The sequence below is a fragment of the Aythya ferina genome (assembly GCF_964211825.1).
Source record: "Aythya ferina genome assembly, chromosome: 16".
Classification (NCBI taxonomy): Eukaryota; Metazoa; Chordata; class Aves; order Anseriformes; family Anatidae; genus Aythya; species Aythya ferina.
The window spans coordinates 14,525,237-14,544,940 of NC_140315.1; the positions used below are offsets into that span (position 1 = coordinate 14,525,237).

Here is a 19,704-nt window from a genome sequence, read left to right on the forward strand (position 1 = left end):
TGGGAAATTCTACCTCGTTTTCAAAATCCTCCTGTTTCAGTTTGTTGGAAGGGAAGTGTATCTAGGTCTCCTGGTAGTCAGAGCTCTTATGAGAGAAACTTGGTGTAATTCAGCTTCTTTGAATCGACTTTGGCCTCAGTTTGAAATGCTTAGGCTTGCATTTTTGGACAATTGTGCCTCTGATTTTATTTCATAAAGCATGATCATTTCCCATCTTCTGCTTGGTACAAATCCTACTCCAGGCAAATTCAGGAGAGAATCTGCTTTTCCTGGGTGGAGATACTGTTATTCCTTTGTGCCTGAAGAGAGGCTTTATTATGGTCACCTAAACAGTCACCCTCTTTCACCTGTCGTTGTTCAGTTAGTCAGGTGAAAGTAGGTTAACAGAGGAAAGATTTGCTTGCTAGCTTCAGAATAAAATACTTCTCAAATAAGTATTACTATTCCCAAATGTTTGCCAGTAGCAGCCACATCACCATTGCATGTAACGTGGTAGGTGCCATGGTGATGTGAAGACCTTTTTTCAATATATGTTATTTTAACATTTCTTTGATAATCACCACAGACCTGTACTTGCTGGGTTTAGGATTAAAATGCCAGGTGCTCGATACCACTTTATAGAAAGTGGATTGAAATCCAGGAGGTAGTGTGAAAAATACAGAAAGAGGTGAACTGGTGCAGACTGGGATGGGAAGCGAGTGCTGCAGGGCCACTAGAGGTCACCCCATCCCGAGTCGGGGCTGGCTGGGTGCGGCTGACTCCTTGCCTCGCCAGCCTTCAAAGCAGAGCGTTAATTTTTTTATGCCAAAAAGAAGAAATCAGAGGAGCTCTGTGTGGTGCCTGATTACACACCAGATTTTAGTGTTTCCTAAAGTTTGATTGCATGGCTGATTCAGTGCTCAGCGCAGGCTCTCTAAATGCCAGCATGTGCATAAATTATTAATATTTAAACAGCGGTCTATCAGTTCACAACTGTGCTACGTAATTAGGAAGAGTTCCTAAGTAAATAATTACGTGGTCCTGAACTTGGCATCCTCCTAGGACAGTTACAACATACTTGGGCTGGCAAATCCTGGAACACTGCAGAACAGCGGGCTGCGGGCAGCTGCGAGTGCTGTCTTAACACTTTCAGCCCTGTTACTACGTGCTGCTTGGCTCTGCCCAGGAGCCACAAACCAAAAAACCTCCGGCTTTGCTTGGAGAAAACATCAATTTCCAGCCCTGCGTGGTGCAGAGCAAACCTTGAAAGCATGACTAAGTAGTCTGAAAGTTTTTTTTTGTTTTTTTTTTTTTTTAATTTCTGACATGAAATTTTACATAAAATTGTCAGAAATTTTAAGATCTGATGTTAAAATGGAAAAGGGGTGTCTGGTTCTGTCAAGGGGTGCTTCTGAGTTGTGTCAGTCCCTTATCCAAGGAGCCCATTCCCTCGTTTGGGTGGCTGAGTAATTTTTGAGGCTTTTTGTAATCTCCTTCACGGCGGCGGCCCTCACCTGTGCCCGCACAGGAAGGTGCACAGCTATTCTGTCATGTAGGTGACATTTACACACATTTAGCTCGTCCTGCAGACACATAGGCTTTCTTTAGCACCTCTCCGGCTGCTCGGGAGGCTGTCCAAGGTGCACCGCTGTTACCTGAGCGTTGGAGCTTTGCCCCAAAGGGGGGCTCAGGGCTCCGCGTCTCGCCCCCCAGCTCCTGGGCCGGGGGAGGCTGGGGATGGAGCCAGCCCCGAGGGGCGCTCCCTGCCTCCGGGAGGGGGCCGGGCAGCAGCTCGCCCCTTCCCAGGCGCTATTTTCGGCTATTTCACTTTCCCAGCCTCTCCTCTGCTGGCTGCCCGCCCGGAGGTGGGGGGGGGGGGGGTGGAGGCCTCTCCCTCCTCCTCCTCCTTCATAAAAGGGCCCCGAGGAGGGGGCCGGCCCGCGGGGTTATTTTTGGGAGCAGCTCCCGGCCTCCGATGGCCTTGTTAGGGCAGCGCTGACCTCCCTCCGGGCGGGGAAAGGCTTGGGGCGGGGGCTTGGGACCCCCCTCCTTTTTTTTTTTTTTTTTTCTTTTCCTTTACCCCCCCCCCCCCATCTTTTTTTTCCTCGCCGGCCTCCCACGGCCAGGCGAGGCCCGGCAGCAGAGGCCGGAGCCTCCCAGCATGGGGCAGCCTCGCCCCCGGCTCCTGCCCCTGCCCGGCTGAGGGGGGGGCGCTGGGGGGCTCCCCCCTAGCCAGGAGCCGGTGCCATGAGCGGAGGCAGGTTCGATTTCGATGATGGAGGCGCCTACTGCGGAGGCTGGGAAGGGGGCAAAGCCCACGGGCACGGCATCTGCACCGGCCCCAAGGGTCAGGGCGAGTACTCGGGCTCCTGGAACTACGGCTTCGAGGTGGTGGGCATCTACACGTGGCCCAGCGGCAACACCTACGAGGGGTACTGGTCCCAAGGCAAGAGGCACGGCTTGGGGATTGAGACCAAAGGGCGGTGGGTTTACAGGGGCGAGTGGACCCACGGCTTTAAGGGACGGTACGGCACGAGGCAGAGCATGAGCAGTGGAGCCAAGTATGAAGGTACCTGGAATAACGGCTTGCAGGACGGCTACGGCACCGAGACGTACGCTGATGGAGGTAAGGGCGACGGCGGGTACCAGCGCGATGTCCGCCCCGCGGTGGCAGCGGTGACCTCCTCCTGCCCCATGAGCGAGGTCTGGGTGGGCACGGCACCCTCTTACCCGTCCCACGGGAGCTGGTTAATAGCATCGGACGGTGCAGGCTGCAGATCCTGGCTCTCCGGTGGTCAATTCTTCCAGCTGGTGGCTGAACCCGAGTTAAATGCCTCGCTGCTTCGTGCCCGCAGCCAGCCCGTCGCTTTCTGGTCAGGCAACACTTTGTCGGTGTTTTCATGCTGGATATGAGCCACCCCCAGCATCGTAGCGTGCTTTGCTTAGGTATTAAATGCTGCTCGCGTGCCTTCAACTGGATGCCTGAACATCTGCTTTGGTGAAATGTTTGTGCTCAAGTTATCAAAGCTGTTTAAAATACGTAGCCACGTGTCTTTCCCTAAAATAAACCCCTTTGGTTACTCTGAAGCTCGCAGTCCCCTCGGTAGTGCACAAATGGCACCGAGCAGCCGGATATTTGCTGTACTCTGTGACTGCTTAGTCTAATCGTGTTTTTGCCTTAGTGGCAACTTTGGGGTTAGAACCATTACAAGAATCTCTGTGCAAGTAATTCTGTAGCTCCTCAGCGCTGTAATGTTCCAGGCTTCCATATTTAGGATAGCTAAATAGAGAGGGTGATTTGAAAGAAACACGCTTCAAAATATGTATCAGAATTACATCTATATTTATCCAGGACGTGCAAAGGAGTCAGTTTGTAAGGAAAAATAACAGTAATGGTATAAATATTCAGACTGGAGAGCATCGGATTTATAGACATTAGAAAAACAGACTCATTCAAGGTAGCAGCCCTCAGGGTTGTGCTTTCATATATTTCTCAGCAAGTTGCCTAGGCTCATGGCTAACTTTTTTTGGGAATGCAGTCTTGAAGTTGACTCGCTTTGTTTGTGCCCTTAGGCTTTAGGTATAGACGCAGACCAGAAGTGGCTCATCCCTCCGGCTCCCTAGGTCTTGGCCTCTATCTGCTGTGGGCCTCGGAGCTGTTAATGAGCCGGGCCTTGGAGCTGTTAATGAGCCAGGCCCCGCCGCCTGCACTGCGATGCCGAGGCCTAAAGCATGCTCTCTTCGTCCTTGCAGAGCACTCTTCTAAAAGCCTAACGAGTTGCTGTGAGGTGTGTAGGTTACAAGTGAGGTGTGTCTGCGTGATTTGTAACGGGCAGAGATCAAATAACTGTGAGCAGCATGTGAAAGACCTTCGCTCGGCAGCTGTGTGACTTTAATTCTGGAGATCTCAAAGTACCACAGATTCAAAGCCCATTCCTCACTGCTTACTAAAATACAGCTTTTTTCTGAGGGTGTAGGGCTGGTGCCTTTCGGGATCATGCTTTGTGGAGGATATTGGTGAGGGAGCACGGGGAGGGCTGCGGCAAAGGTGGTGGTGCCAGCATTGGGCCTATGGCACGGGGACAGGTGAATCTTGCTGCTCCTGCGATATCTCCTCGCCTGCACGCAGCCACCGCCTGCACCATCCCGTTGTGGCCATGCCACTAATTGGGCTTGTTAATATTTGAGTTTGGGGTTGCCTAGGTAAAACTTCAGGGCACTCTGTGGGTGGATGGGGTGAGATTGGCGACCCCCTAGAAGGCAGTGGCGCCAGGAACAGGGCCCTGGGCACAGGTGGTGCCGGCCAGCTTGTTGGGAGCCGTGGGTCGTCACAGGGCTTGTGTGAACTTCAGGTAGATGGAGCCCCTTCTGGGCCTGTAAAATGCACTTACACTTGAAATATACATAAAAATACACGTATCAAGGTTGAACTTTAAGAGACACTTGCAGGGTTGTCTGTGCTTTGTGTCTCGTGGCTGGCTGAGGCTGGTTGCTAAATAAAGCCCAAACCTAGGAAGAAGCTTTTTGAAATCCCGTATGGATTTCTGGTGCCTGTTAAGGGGTGAGCTCCCGATATAACTGAGCTCAGGCACTGCCTGGGTTGCTCCCGGTCCTCTCCTCTACCAAAGGCCCGTTATGAAAGCTGTGGGAGGCTGAGAGCTTGCAGAGCTTCCTTCTGTAATGCTGACTGCAATTGGCCATGAGGCTCAGAGCTCCTGGTGTGGATGAGCAGAGTAATGCTCCGAAATGTTTCTGTGGGTGTCCGAGCTCAGTCGTGTGTGCTTCTGTCACCAAGAAGGAGCCTGGAGCCCTTTTACAGGGGCAAGATGTGACAGCTGAAGTGAATGGTGATTTGGGCTGTGCAAGGCACGGCGTGAAGGAACTCATTGTTTTGCCACGTAAATTCAGAGCAAAAACCTTGGTTTCTGCTTCTGAGTTTTGTCACCACTGTAAGAAGTCCTTGCTTTTTGGATACGTGTTTATGGTGGAGTGCTCGATCCTGTCAAATCTTGCTGTAGAGAAAAGTGCCACTGCTGTTGCAGGATCTTATTGCTAGCATATGGCCTGGGCTCAAAGCTGTGCTTTGCTCTACAAATCGCTGTTTATATATGCCTAGAGAGAGGAAAACCCTCGCTTGCAATCAAAGCAACCTAAACCCAACTGATTTTTGATGCCACGGTTTGCTCTCTAGGCAGCTAAGAGAAAACAGCAGTGCACATTAACCGTGCAGAGACAATTAGACCAGAGCTCACAAGACCGCAAGACCACAAGGGGAAGGAAGCAGAGAAGAGGGCTCCAGTGGGACCTACAAAGCGGGGTGGCCTGGGGCTGAGCACCCTGGGGTGGTAGCACCTCTCACAGACCCATGGGTCTGTGGGCACCTGCACAAAATGTTGAATTATCTCCATGTGACTGAGCCCGATAAAGCAGCTCATCAAAGGTCACGTAACGTCAGAGACGGAGCAGGGACTCAAATCCCTGTTTTCAGGTCCAGCACCCAGACTCCCTCCAGCCCAGGCTGCCTCCCTAGCAAAGCTGTTGCGTGGCTGACTGTGACCCGTGAATTAACGCTGTGTGTTTTGTGTTTATTTTCCCTCTCTGTTTCTTTCTCCCTTTCTCTTCCGAGAGAAGCCATTAGGTAATGCTGTAACAGCCTTCCCGTGGTGGCGTTGGCACCCAAGAGAAGCACTAGGTTTTCACTGGCGTGTCTCGCACGTGGCGCTGTGCGATGCTTTGATGTGCCTGGCCTTCTGCACCAAGTTCTTCTGACACATCTGTCATCGCAGTGTCTGGGTAGAAGCAGGTGCTCGGAAGGCAGTGAAGCTATTGGAGTTGTTGGCATTATTTACCTGGCTGTTTGTATAATTTACATTCATCACTCATTATCCTAGCACCTAGGTGCTGGGCAGGGGAGCTGTGATGCTGCTGGCAGCAGGCTCTCACACCCAGGGCCCCATCCTGCTGATGCACAGGGAACAGAAGTGTTCAGAGGTAAAGTCTGGGGACAACATTTCCATCAGCACCACGGTTTGATCCTTCCCATGCTATGAACACAGACAGGCCCCACCCTGCTTGCTCAGGGACAGACGGAGGTGAGGAATCTTCTACCTGGGCATCACAGAGAAACTGGCACGTTTTGCCATTCCAATAAGAAAAAAAGCAGGCAATAAGGTGTTGGGAGTCCTGTGCCTGTTCTGCTTTCTGCTTTCTTTCAGATACTTACAGGTATTGCATCCCCACCCCATGGGCTTCCTCTTGCAGCCCGGTGCCTGCCTTGCTCTCCAGAGCTAACACGTGCTGATGAATCAGACAGGTGGCCGTGTGTCCCCCATCCCGTGTCATGCTGTTGCCAGACTGCTTCAATAGCCCCAGTGTAATTCCGGCTCAGATGTGTGCAGCTCTGCTCTGAGACCAGCCCCATGGGGTTTGTACAGCCCCAGCCCTCTGTTGGACTCCCTGCATGGGTATGTGTAGGTTAACTGGGTCTGGCACTGCTCAGACCTTAAGATTTCGAAGCAGTCTGCTCTCAGGGTGCTTTATGGTGTAAGAAAAAAAAAAGTGGGGGGGATTTTTAATTTTTTTTGGTGCAGGAAGTGGAGCGTGGCACCGTGACAGCTCCTCCGGCAGCCTCATGGCTGTGCTGACAGATGCCCCACAGAGGTAGGAAAATAGGCTCTCTCTTCCCACTGAGGGGAAACTGAGTCATGAAAACGTGAAATCAGCTGGGCCAGGCTGCCTGTGACTCTGTGGTAGCTCTGATGGAGCACGGTGGTGCCTCCTGCCTGCCAGGCTCATCCTGCCCACGGTACCCATGCAGGGTGGACGAGGAGGTGACGGCGTGTCCCGGAGCATTGAGCTGCTCCCAGCATCTCCTGGCTGTGCTCCAGGCTGGTGGCTGGGCATGAAGCCTCTGTCGGGCTCCGTGCATCACAGCGTGACACGGCCGCACCAGTGAGCCCTCTGCTCGAGCTCCTTGAGCTCTAGCACCCGCTTGCCCACGTTTGCTTTGTAGGTTTGTCACAGTGTCGGTGCTCTCAGTTCTGCCAGGTGGCATTGGCAGGTTTGGTCACACCATGAGCTGCCAGGGCCTCGTTTCTTGTCCCACATGGGACACCCCCTGCGTGGGCATGTGGCCAGGGATTCACGCAGGTGCCTGTGAGAAGCAGGCTTCCAGCTCTCTGCTACCCAAAGACCTGCCGTGCCCTGTGGCTCTTCCCGTCCCACCTGGCCAGGAGGTGCCCGCGGCACTGCTGGAGGGAGGTCGGGGACTTGCTGGAGGACAGGGGCTGCCCTGAGCTGAGCCTCCAGGAGAGGCTGAGCCCCAACGAGACTTCTCCAGAATTCCTTTCCCAGGTGGTTAATTCGACGGCGCTATCAGATGCAGCCTGCAATGTGCAAGGTTGGCCTGTCCTGCGGGGAGGGCTCCGGTGTCACCCCTATCGAGTGTCAGCCCTGCGCCGGCGGTGGGGCACCCTGGTCCTGAGCTCTGCGTGGGGAAGGGGTGGGGAGGGAAACGGGGCAGCGAGCGGTGCTTTCGTGCTTGGAAGGCTTGTCAGCACTGCACGGAGCAAGGGTTGGGAGCGTGGCAGGGTGAGGAGCACGCCCGGATGCCTGCACTGGGGGGGGTGAAGCAGAACTCGGGTGATGATCCCAGCTCCCAGCTCGTGCCTCCCTGATTTTTCCTAACAGACTTAAACTCTGCTAGGAAACCAAGCAAAGGCACCCGGCTCTGGAAAACCGTCCCCGTGGCTGGCTGGTGCGGATGCTCTGCGCTGCCCGGCCCCTCCCTCCCGTTCCCAGGGTAGCTGCGGTGCCGAGATGCCGCGTGCCCGGGGCAGGGAGCGCTGGCGGGGGGTGGCTGCTCGGGGGCAGCAGCTGCTGCCCGCCCGGGCACTTCTTGCCTTTCCTGGCCCCGGCGCTGTAAGTTAACACCCCGCAGGCGGGTCTGGAGAGGATTTCAACGAAACCTGAAGCCTGGGAGTAGAGATTATGCTGCAGAAGTGGCCTGGGAGAGCGTAAAATATGCACTCCCACCATCGCCAAAGAAGGAGCTGCGTTTGCTCTCCGGGGACTAGGGTCATCCCTGGTCTCAGTAACAGCATCTGAATGTGGAAATGAATGTCTGGAAGCCGGGTGCCCCCCTCCTTGCTGGGCCAGCCGAGCCTGGGTCCCCGCTCAGCTGCACCCCATAGGGTCACCCCCCCCGGGGCAGCACGGGCTGGCTCCCCAAACCTCAGTGCCTTTTTTATCTGCTGAACAAAACCCAGGTGTTCTCAGACCCGTGCCCACCAAAATGCCCCCTGCACGGCTGGCTGCTCGCAGGGAGCCGTGCCCAGCAGCGTAAAGAGCAGGGCGCCTTTCCAGGGAGCTGTGTGCCCCCCCCAGCACAAGGCAGCCCCGTCCAGATGCCGCAGCAGGGCTGATCGATGGGAGCGGAGCTGAATGCTGCTTTTGTTTGGGGTGGTTTTGCCGGTTTCTGAGGCAACTGTAGCTCGAGGAGAGCGAGACGGGGAGGGCAGCGGGCCGGGAGGCGTCCCACGCTGTCCCGTCCCGTCCCGTCCCCGCCACCCCATGGGGCTCGCTGGGGACACGCTGGCTCTCGCAGCCCTCCTGGCAGGGGGGTAGCGCTGGCATCTCGGTGCCCCCAGCAGCCCTGCTCCTGCTGGGAGCCCTTCTTGGAAAGGGGGATTTGATGGGGCTAATTGAAGTCTCTTGGCGTCCTGGTGGGGAAAATCAGAGCTGTTGTCTCCAAGTTGCTGTTCCAGCACCTGCGGAGGTGCAGACCTGGAAAGGGCCAGGCTAGTGGAGGAACAATGTGCTTTTCCCAGTCCTTTGGGGTCCCATACTGGAGTGTAGCCCTGGTCCTGCTGAGCACTGTTCTCCCCGTGTCCCCCTGTCGTATGGCACAGTGTGTGCAATCCTGAGCTGGGGCTGGAGAAGGGGCAGAGCTGGAGGAGCCTCAGAGACCTGCTCCTCTCCTCCCTGTTTTACCCATTTCTTGCTTTGTGGCGTGAGCCTTGGTCCTGGGACCACAGGCAAGCTGTGTCAGGGCCAAGCAGACGCTGCTGCAGGTACCTGGCAGCCCGTGCTATGGGCACGTGCCCGTCTCGGGGGTCTAGAGCTGGTCCTGGCAGGCTGCGAGTGACAAACAGCAGAAGGGGCTGGAAGGGACTGTCACCGAGCCAAGAAGAGCCGTGCCACCACCGCTCACGTATACGTGGGGCTGCTGCCACCCCTCGGCACAGCCCAAACTCCAGCCCCGTGGGGCTGCCTCCTGCCCCCTGTGCTGATGCCAACCCAGACTCCACGTCCACCGGGCGGCTTTGGGTTTGCACCAGCACCTTTCTGGCCTGTGCCCTCTGTCCTTGCTCCCTCAGGGCAGCGGCTTTCACAGTGGATTTCGGGTGGATTTGGGGGTCCTGTCTCCGAGGGAGGGTGCGTGTGCCCTGCAGCCCTTTGCTGGCACACGCAGGCGGGACGGAGAATGCCGCCGCTTCACCGCCTCCCTCTTCTCTCCCACAGGAACCTACCAGGGCCAGTTCACCAACGGCATGCGGCACGGCTACGGCGTGCGGCAGAGCGTGCCCTACGGCATGGCGTCGGTGGTGCGCTCCCCGCTGCGCACCTCCCTGTCCTCCCTGCGCAGCGAGCACAGCAACGGCACCCTGCCACAGCAGGACTCCCCCGCCGCCCACCCCGAGAGCCTGCCTGTCTCACCCACCATCACCCGCGGGGGCTTCGCCCTCAGCCTCTACGCGGACGCCGAGGCCGGCAAGCCGAAGAAGGGGGGGCTCTTCCGCAGGGGCTCCCTGCTGGGGAAGCTGAAGAAGTCCGAGTCCAAGTCGTCGCTGGCCAGCCAGAAGAGCCGCGTCAGCTTCCTCAAGAGCGAGAGCGGGATCAGCTCGGCCGCCAGCGACGCCACCTCCACCGTCAGCCTGGGCGAGGGCGCCGAAGGCGAGGAGTACCCCCCCTTCGAGTCCGACATCGACGCCACCACCACGGAGACCTACATGGGCGAGTGGAAGAACGACAAGCGCTCGGGCTTTGGTGTCAGCGAGCGCTCCAGCGGGCTCAAGTACGAGGGCGAGTGGCTGGACAACCTGCGGCATGGCTACGGCTGCACCACGCTGCCCGACGGCAAGAAGGAGGAGGGCAAGTACCGCCACAACGTCCTCGTCAAGGGCATGAAGAAGCGTGTCATCCCCCTCAAGAGCGCCAAGATCCGGCAGAAGGTGGACAGGAGCGTGGAGGGGGCTCAGCGGGCGGCAGCCATCGCCCGGCAGAAGTCGGAGATCGCGGCATCCAGGTGGGTGCACAGGGCTCTGGCGTGGAGGTCCTTTGGGGTGGCGGTGGTCCCCGTCCCACCGGTCCCTCTGGACCCGACCGGGTGCCCCCTGGCTGTGTCCCGGCAGCGGGGTCAAACGTGGCTCTCTGCGATTTCTGCTTCATTCTTTTTGCCGGTGGAGCAAGGCCAAGGGCCCTTGCAGCAGCCAGCGGACATTTGGGACCTGCCACGGAGCGGGGAAAAGCTTCCAGCTTTTTGCTGTCTCCATCTCCTTTTTTAGCCAACCTCAGGCTTTCGGCCCCTGGAGAGTCCTTGTGGCAAACGCACGCACGGTGTCACCGAGCCGCAGCCTCTCTGCCTTGCTCTCACCCCATGGCCTGCTGCAGCCCCCGGCCCCTCCCGCAGCCCCGTCCCGGCCCCTCAAGTCCCTTGTGCAGGGCAGCTGCTGGCTGCTGTAGAGCAGGAGCTGCTGAGCCGGGCGGCACCCAGTGCCTTGCCAAGCTGCCAGTGGTGGCGTGAAGGGGGCAGGATGGAGAGCAGCGGGGTGTTGGCACTGGTGGCTCCAGCAGGCACACAAGCAGGGTGCGTCCCAAGCACATATTGCCTGCAGCAGAGACTCTGCCCCAGAGCCCCCGGTACAGCTCAGGGGGAGCTCCCAGGCCGTTTATCGGGTCGGGCTCTGTGAAGGCAGCGCTGTGCCGGGGCTCTGGGAGCCGGGAGCAGATCCCACGGGCGGGAGGAGCGTGCGTGGGGCGTGCGGCAGCACGTGGCCGCCCCGTGTGCCCCCGTAGCCCTTGCACCCATGAAGATGTGGGCACGGCCAGGTATCGCTGTGTCCCCTGCACCGCCTGGTGGGCTCTGCTCTGAACTAGTCGTGTTAGGAGCTGGCTGGCGAGGGAAGGGCTGATGGCTCCAGCATCCCTCCCAGGAGGAGATGGGAGAGCAGCTCTGGGGCTGGCAGGAGAAAATCTTCTCATGCTTATATCCCCCCCGCCTCTGCATGCATCTGAGGGGCAGCACCACATCACCCTGTGGCTGGGGATGTTGCTGCCCATGTGATGGGGACCCCATGGGACTCGGCTGGTTGGGCTTAGCAGGACAAACACGGTGCCCCCCTGCTGCCGTGATTTTGGGGCCACATTGTGGCATCGGTGCTGTCCTCAGGCTGCTGGGAGGTGACTGTGGCTCCAAAACTGTTTTTTTGTTTTTTGTTCTTAAATGTTTCTTAAATTTTCTTCTTAAGCCAGGCACAAACCATCTTGTTCAGGGTTTAATCACCCAAGTTGCTTCATTATTGTGCAGACATGGGGAACAGCTGCCCAGGGGAAGGCACTTTTATTTCCAAACCTCTGCCCTCCCGCACAGCCCAGACATGCCCAGCCTCTGCCTTCCTGCCTCCAAAGCTTTACAAGGAGCACAACTGGCCTTTACCAAAGCCTCGCTGCCTCAGCAACCGGCAGGGAGAGGACAGCCCGATGTCAGAGGAGTCACGCAGGGACAGCAGGGACACAAACCCCAGCCCGGGCTGCTCCTGGCTGGGAGGCTCGGCTCAGCCGACGCCGCAGGAGCAGCACGTGGCCGCAGCACTCGCAGCCGTACATAAGGAGGCTGGAGCTGCAAAAGCTGCTCCCTGAGAAGTCGGTCAGTTTACATAAGCCTCTTTTTATTATACACTATTTACACGTTGGATCAAAAGCGGCTCGGCTGTGTTTTCCATCAGGGGCTGGAACGCGCCACTGCCCTTGCTGGGGACCGCATCCCTCCCGGCGCAGCTGGGAGATAATTTCCTATTAAGGGAACCTCGGAGCTGGAGGAAATCAGAGGTTGCAGCACTCCGGGACGCCCTCCCCTCGCAGAGCTCCTGGCAGCACGGCTGCTGTGCGGGGCAGAGGGCGCAGCGCTCCCCTGGCAGCCCCGGGATCCCACGAGGAGCACGTCCCCAGACCTGCTGCGGAGCGGGGACTTGTCTCCTCCCTGCTGTAGGCTGCACCTCACCCTTTCCGTCTGCCTCAATGCCGGGGTTGTGCTGCTCTGTGCAGAGCTCCTCTTTCCTTCCCTGTTCAGCTCAGGTTTGGGATCAAGAGCAAACAGACCTCATTTTGCCCAGAAAGGGTCCTGAGGTGAAATCCCAGCTCCAGCACCAGCTTTCTCTTTGGCCTTGAACCTTGCCTCGGTTTCTACACCCGCAGCAGAGAAGAATTGCCTGCAGATTGTGAAAACAAACCACTGCAGTTTACACAAGGGCGGCACTATCGCTAGCATCTCCTTAGCTCGCAGCTACGAGGTGAAGTTTTCTAGACCTTGTATTGCTTCCTGCAGGGTGCTCTGTACCTTACACCTTTGAGACCGTACAAATCCCCTTTTGGGGAGGACATGACACGTGTCTGTGTGCGATGATCACTACAGAATAATTCCCAGGGGGTGCTCCGTGTGCCTCTGCTGCTGCGCACCGATGTTTGATTTCTGTTTGCTGCCGGCATGTGGGGGGGCCCTTGCAGGGCTCAGCTAAGGTGCTCTCCAGCCTTCCACTGCTGGGGAGTGCAGTGTCAGTAGGAGAGCAGAATTCGCTCTCTTGCACCATAAAAGGCTCTTTAAGACAGAAATCTGGAGGAAAACAAGCCTGAGCTCTGGGGCTGCCTCCACCGGTGGCGCCGTAGGAATCTCAGGCACGCGGCCGCGCTGGGGATGCGCGGGCAGGATCCTGAATGAAGCCAGGCACTGAGCTCTGCTGGGAACGCCTGAGAGCAGCAGGGACGGGGCTGGTTGGCACCTCCAGCCCCGCTGCCCGCTTGATTTGGGTTTTCTGCCTGGTTCTTCCCAGTCTGCTGCTGTCCTGCCCTGCCCAGGTCCCTCCCAAGCCGCCTGCTTGGAAATCTGGCTCATTCCAAAAAATATCAGAGAGGGTGGGACAAAGCCTCCGAAAACAGGGAGTGGGAGATGGGGGGTTGGATTGAATAGCAGGTTGAATAGAACAGCTGGCTGTGCTTTGGAGTTTGATTGCTGAAGCTGTATGCCCAGGAGCTGCCCAGCTCACAGGAGCAGCTTTACTTCTTGCTGGGGCTTTTGGGGGACAGCATCAGTGTCAATCCCACTTCTGTGCCCGTGCAGCAGTGCCTGCCGAGATCCCCCTGTGCAGGAGCTGTGCTTCCCGCTACCTTGGACCAAACCCAGTGCAGGCACTTGCCGTGCTTCCAGGAAGGCATGGATCTGGCCAGGCTCTAGCAGTTTGACGGGCGTACGTCCTGCTAACAGCACCTAAAATATATCTGCTGCGTGTCATAGCACCAGCGGGAAGGGAAGGGGTGAGGGACAAAGACTGCCGCTGTGCTTCACCTGTTCATATGCTGGCCCTGAGGCTGAATGTGTTATGACTGGAGAATACACCTAGAGAGGAATACGTCGTGGGTATTTTTCTAAATGCTCAGAGGTCCTGCAATCCTGCTGCTTGGGTACCGAAGCCTCAATGGCTGGGTTTCAGGGCACGGCTCCTGAATCGCTTCCCGAAGCCACCCTGCCCAGTCTCTCCTGCGCTCCCAGCGCTTCCAGCCCGGCCGGGCGGCTGCGGGGGGGACAGGGCAGGAGGGTGCAAGTGACGCGCGGGCATTGCTGCAGCCGGCGCAGCGCCCTGCCTAAATAAGGGAAGGCAGAGCAGGGGCTTATCAGCGCTGCCCCGCGCGACAGCTGGGAGCCGCCGGCAGCCCCCGCCGCCGCAGCTCGGCCGCACGCTCGCAGCCATCGGGTGCTTTGTTGGGCACAGTGCTGCCCTGCCTCCTGTGCTGCCTCGAGGTCTGTGCCTCCAGGGAGGCCGGCAGTCCCCGTGTCCTCCGTGCCGGCGGTGCAGCCCCGTGCCCATGGTGCAGCCCCGTGCCCGTGGGGTGCACGCTGTGTGCCCAGGGCTTCAGCTGTGCCGCCGCAGCTGCCCAGCTCGGCATCCCTGAGGCTGGCAGGCTCGGATCCAGGCATTGGGCATGTCAGGAGGCCGGGGGAGGCCTTCCCAGGCCTCCAGGGTTGAGGCTGGCAAGCAGGAGAGCAGCTGAACCTTCCCTGCTGAGCGTTGGTGCTCAGCCTGGCACCTTGGCAGGCGTTAAAGGAAAGGTGCTGGGAGCTGGGGCGGCAGCGAGGGGATGCTGCTGGTGCTCCTCCTCGTGCTCACTGCGTCTGTGTAGAGGGTGGCGTGTTTAGTTCATCCTCAGTTAACACAAACAGTTGTCTTAATTAACTCCTCTGTCCCGTGTGCCTGCTGGAGGTGATGCTGTCGGAGATGCTCCCGGTTCCCAAGCACGTGGTTTGACCACGCCGAGCACTGCCCCAGGCTGTCCCCACACCCCAAACCAGGACTTTGGGGACTCTCTGTCTTTTGCATGGTGGAGCTGGGGGACGTCCAGCTCCTGTAATGGGGAGGCAGCGGGGTGTCTGGGGCTCGCTTTTGCTGCTTTTCATTTTTTCTGCTTTTCATGTGGGCTGCCCCGAACAGTGGCACCAGGGCACTGTCCCCATGGAAGAAGACCTGTGCGCAGGGCGTTGGGTGCTGGGGAGCGAGCAGCCGTGCGATGCCTTCACCTTCGCTTCATCCCTTCCCCACAGAGGCCTCCTCTCCAGCCGCAGCTGGCTGCAGCCGGAGCACTGACACATTTTTGGCCAGGCCTGCTTATTGTGCTGAGATGCATCGGCTTCAGAGCGGGGTGCGCGCTGCTTTATCTATTTTCCACCCGCCTTGCACGAATTTCCCGAGGCTCGGTCATGCCCTAGTAGGGTAAGAGGGAACGTGCGCTTCCAGTAGCTCCCAGGAGAAAGCATCTGCTGGTGGCAGAGGGCTTTCTGCAGGGCTTCCAGTGGGATTTGGATTCGGGACCAGCACCGCCGGGACTTGCTGGGACCCTGAGCAAGAGCAGAGCTGGGGATGGCTACGGACCGGGGAGCAGGCCAGGCAGGGAAATGGGCTTAATTGGGATTAATGGGCTGCTTGGCCTGCCCTTGTGGGAAATCCTTATCTCAATGGCTTACAAACACAGAAGAGGGAGAAGTGAAGTGAGGCTTTAATCTGCAAAACGACTGGAAAATGGCAGCTTCATGCCCGATTGATGCGCTCCTGCGCGGAGCGGGAAGGACTCGAGTCCCCTCCACATGCTTGAAATCAGCCGGCAGGGTGCCAGGCTTTCAGATCATCGCTTTCAATCAGGCTTTGCTCAAGGGTTATCGTCATTTCTGTGGAATGTGAAACAGGCTTATCTCGAAAAATAAAAAATATTGAAGTAAACTGTCCCATTTAAATATGAAGCCAGACATAGAGAAACGCTCCCTCCTCCTGGTGCGTTTTTTCAGCTTATGCTGGTGCTGAGCCAGAGCCCTTTCGTCTTCTGCGTACGAGTTTTTGTAGTTTTGCTCCTGCAGAACCTGCTGCCACCCGGCGTCCCAGCCCCTCGTGGCCGCAGCAGACGTGCAGGAGCCGTCCCAGCTCATGGCTCGGTCCCGTGTTTCTTCTGGGCTCCAACCTGTGGACATCAGCTTGAGAGACCCATGTGCTCGTAGAAAAATGCTTCTGCCTTAGGTTAGATTTAACAAATAATTGGGCTTCTAACCAAAGACAATATTTTAAGAAATCTGCCTGCTTTCATTTCCTTACCAAAATAATAATAATAATAATCCTGCTTTTATTTTTTTGGCTGGGGAAAAGGACTTCCAGAACAGAAACCGTACATGTATTTCCTCGCTTTCTTGGTTTGGGTTGCTGAAATCCGGAAAAACATTCAAATTACAAGTTGTTAAAACTTCTCACTGAAAAAAACAACAGCCTGATAGAGAGAATGCCCACTTTCTGACCCAGTCCAGGGCTGGCAGCCAGGTAAAACCCGCTCAGACTGTGAATGCCACCTGTTTGGCAGAGCTCCGGGCTTGGGCTGGGCTTCCTCGAAGCAAGCGAGCCCTGCTGTTCCCTTGGGTCAGCCCACTCCTCTGGCTCAGCCAGCTCCACACCTGGCTCTGCCCAGGCAGGATGGAGAAGGACAGACCAAAAAACACCCCGGGTGTCCAGCTGGCAGCTGCAAATCTCCTGTTTTTCCCCAGAAATGCCCCTGCGATGCTCTTGCTGCAGGGCCGGGCTCTGTAGGCTGTCATTGTCTTGCAGACAGCTGCAGGTCTGTCTGCTGGGAGATTAATGTCACTTTAGCTGTTCTGAGGGGAAGTATCCTTTGGTGAAAGATGCAAGTGGCTTTGAGCTATTTAGGGCTGAGGATAACATTTCGGCATTTTAAAAATCCACCAAGTAATCAGAAAGGCTCATGCTCGCTGAGCTCGTTGGGTCGCAGCGAGCTCTGCCAGGCACCCCTAAAGCTGAGAGCAGGGGAGGATGCTCTTCTGCCCCAGGAGGCTGTCGGTGCTCCTAGTGCTGTAGGAAGGAGGAGAGGTGCCGTTTATCCACCCAGGTACCCGGTGCCACCACTGCTGTACGGCGAGTGGCAGTCCCAGGGCATCTCAGGAGCTGGCTGCCAGGAAGGAGACGGGCGGCAGGGTTGTTCCGCGAGGCCAGGATGCTTTCTCTTCTGGGATTTCCTTGAAAGCTGTGTGGGGGTGTTTCTTGTAGGAGGCAGCTTGTGTTGCTTTATGCACATTGTAGATCACACCCCGCAGTCCATAAAATAAACCAGCACAGACTCAGCCCCGGGGATGTCGGAGTTTAAACCGAGTGGGTTTGTGCACATGAGTGATGGAGCCAACAGAGCAATAGGGCAGGGGGCTATACAGCTGGCCTGAGAGCAGGACATGCAGTCAGGTAACTGTGGGCAGGGAAGGAGGGCTCAAGAGATGAACCAAAAAGGGGTTTTCAGTCCCGTGGGGTGGTTACAGGCAGATGAGGGTAGCAGAGGTTTGCTGGTGTCTGCGTGTGCGTGGAGGTGGAGAGAGAGGCACAAAGGGGACAGGCTGGGGCTATGCATGAAGAAAAGGATGGTGCAGACAGAGAGGTGGCACATGTGCAATGGTGGTGTGGAAAACAGAGCCAGCAAGCATCTGTCCTGCTCGGGTCTGTGTGTCCTGCCCCCTCACCACGTGAGCACAGAAGGGACCACGTTGTCATCAGCAAGATCATGTTTGCAGCTTTCCCCATATCCCTCCCGAGTGCCGCGAGCATCCCTGCCAAGACGGACCAGTATCTGAGATTCCTCCAGAAGGACCAAATGCCCCGAGTGTGACCGTGGAGCGTGCTGGATTTGCCCTACGTCAGCACTACAAGCCCTGCACAACAAATGGGACCTGGCTTGAGGGCCCTGACCCACCACCCAGCCTTTGCACGCCCCCAGCATGCTGCTGTGCCCCCCCTGCCGGGGCAGCAGTGCTCAGGGATCTCTCTGAGTGATCCCCGCTGGATGCTGAAGCAGGGTTTGGCTGGGGAGGGAAACACCAGCTTCCAGGAGAGTGGAGTGTAGCAAAAGCCTCCTTTCCTAGAACTGGTGAATTACATTTGGCCATGTTTTTGGGTTGGGGTTGGGTTTTTTTGGGGTGGATTATGATCTTGAGAGTGACAAGTAGAAGGTGTTCAGCTGGTCCTTCCCGTAAGGGTTTGCTGGATCAATGGGAAGAGGGAGACCCCGGGTAGGGAAGGATGGTGCCGGATGGGCTCGTCTTGTTGATACACGGACGTGCAGTAGCTGGGGCACAGGGCTGAGCTCTTGCCCTGTTGGTAGCCGCAAGGTCACCGCCGCACCTGTAGGTGCCCCAGCCCCATCTGCTATTTGCAGCACTCTGCACTAATTCCAATCTCGTTTCCAGGGTAATCCATTGTGGATGTGCAAAACCCCATAAACTGCCCGAAGAGATGAGCTTTGCCGCCTGGGCTTCGGGTCTCACCTGTTAGTGCTGCGCTCAGCTGTGGCTCGTGTGTCCGTGGGGGATTTCGGTAGCAGGCAGAGGAACGAACTGGGCAGTGCTCCTGGGCCGGGGCCAGGAGGGACGGCAGCGGTGCTCTGTCCACACGCTAACACAAAAACGATTAGAGCATTAGAGCTGTGCCAAGGGAGCAAGCGGAGCAGCTGCCGCGTTTAACCCTCCTGCATCCTTGTGCGGGCAGGCAGCGGCCCCACAGCAGTCACAGCGAGCCCTGAGATGGCTCCGGGTGGCACCAGGGAACGCTTGTCCCTGCTCCGTGCTGCCTCACCTCAGGTGGGGAGTACCAGCACTGGTTTCTGAAAGTCCCTCCTTGTGGTTCTTGTCCCCACTTGGGCACGTTTAATGCTCACGGTTCATTTTCCAGCATTGCTGTGGAAAGGGGCCTCTGAATCCTGCTGCTGGGGGCCATAAAATTCTCCCTGATCCCCTCCATCACCAACCTTCCTCCTCTGCTGGTGTTTGCGTGGGCTGTTTTCTGCAGAAGAGCTTTAGGGCTACAAGCTGGCAGCACAGCAGGGCAGTAAAACAGTGCTACCTAGAAAGTGTCAACTTTGTATGCATATAATAAAAATCCAGCAATTTGCTTTTTGAAAAAGCTGATTCTGTTTTTTGGGTTTGGTTTTGTTGTATTTTGTTTTGCTTTGTTTTTTACCATATTTTAACCTCAGAAGATACTTTTCCTCATATTTGTATCATGTGTAATGTTTAAAGATCACCCTTAGACCTGTCTCAGCTTTCTTTTACCGCTGCAGACCCCGGGCTGCGGGCCGGGAGAGGTTTTTGTTGCTGGTTGTGTGCCCTGGGCTCTTCCTGGCCGCCTGTTGTTTGTCTGCTGCTTTGCTGCTGGGACCAAGTTTTGCTCTGCATCGAGCTGGCGCTGCCAGCCACGTGAGTGAATACAAAATTCAGAAGTACTCTGTGAGAGCTAGATGTTATTGTTATGGCTGGGCCCTTCCCTTCAGGCTGTGCTTTGTCACGACATTACTGAACCCTCAGCAGGGATTTTCGGATGGCCCTGAGTGCTCTGCCTTCGTGCCCCAGGGATGTGTGCCTGGGGAGCTGAACTCAAATTGCTGAGCAGTGTCTCCATGTCCCAGGCGTTCACCACCCAGCTGCCGCTGTACTAAATGATCTCGGCAGCAGCAGGACCGAGCACAGGGTGTCAGCATCCCTGTCGGGGCCAGCTCTGGGCCCCGTGGCAGCAGCCCTCTTGCACCACTGCCTCTCCTGGGACACAACGTGCAGTGTGCTGGAGGTGCCAGACCTGAAGCTGCAGCTGCATTGGCCTCAGTCCCCACAAATCAAGCGCTCCTGGGCAGCTTTGCAAGCAGGGGACGAGAGCAGAGGTCAGGTATGTCTTGGAGAGTGAAGCTGCCGTGAAGCTTGCGTCCCCAGGGATGCCAAAGTTGGGTACCTGCCCCCACAGCCCAGGGCTGGCAGCGGCTCCTGGCTCTGCTGCAGGGTGTGCAGGAGGGCTCATTGCAGAGCCTGCCAGGCTTGGCCCCGTGCTGACTCCCAGCGTGGCTCGGCACCTGCAGCATCATCACAGCAGCTCCTGC

At 57.0% G+C, this 19,704-nt stretch overlaps 1 protein-coding gene across 1 annotated transcript in view; it reads left to right on the forward strand.

Annotated features, from left to right (window-relative positions):
* The first annotated feature begins 2,026 nt into the window (after positions 1–2,026).
* Positions 2,027–19,704, forward strand: part of JPH2 (junctophilin 2) — a 29,306-nt gene continuing 11,628 nt past the window's right edge. Inside the window, exons 1-2 of the mRNA XM_084537740.1 lie at positions 2,027–2,605; positions 9,502–10,285. Coding sequence (XP_084393866.1) covers positions 2,227–2,605; positions 9,502–10,285 — 1,163 coding nt within the window. The 5' untranslated portion in view covers positions 2,027–2,226. The remainder of the gene's footprint in view (positions 2,606–9,501; positions 10,286–19,704) is intronic.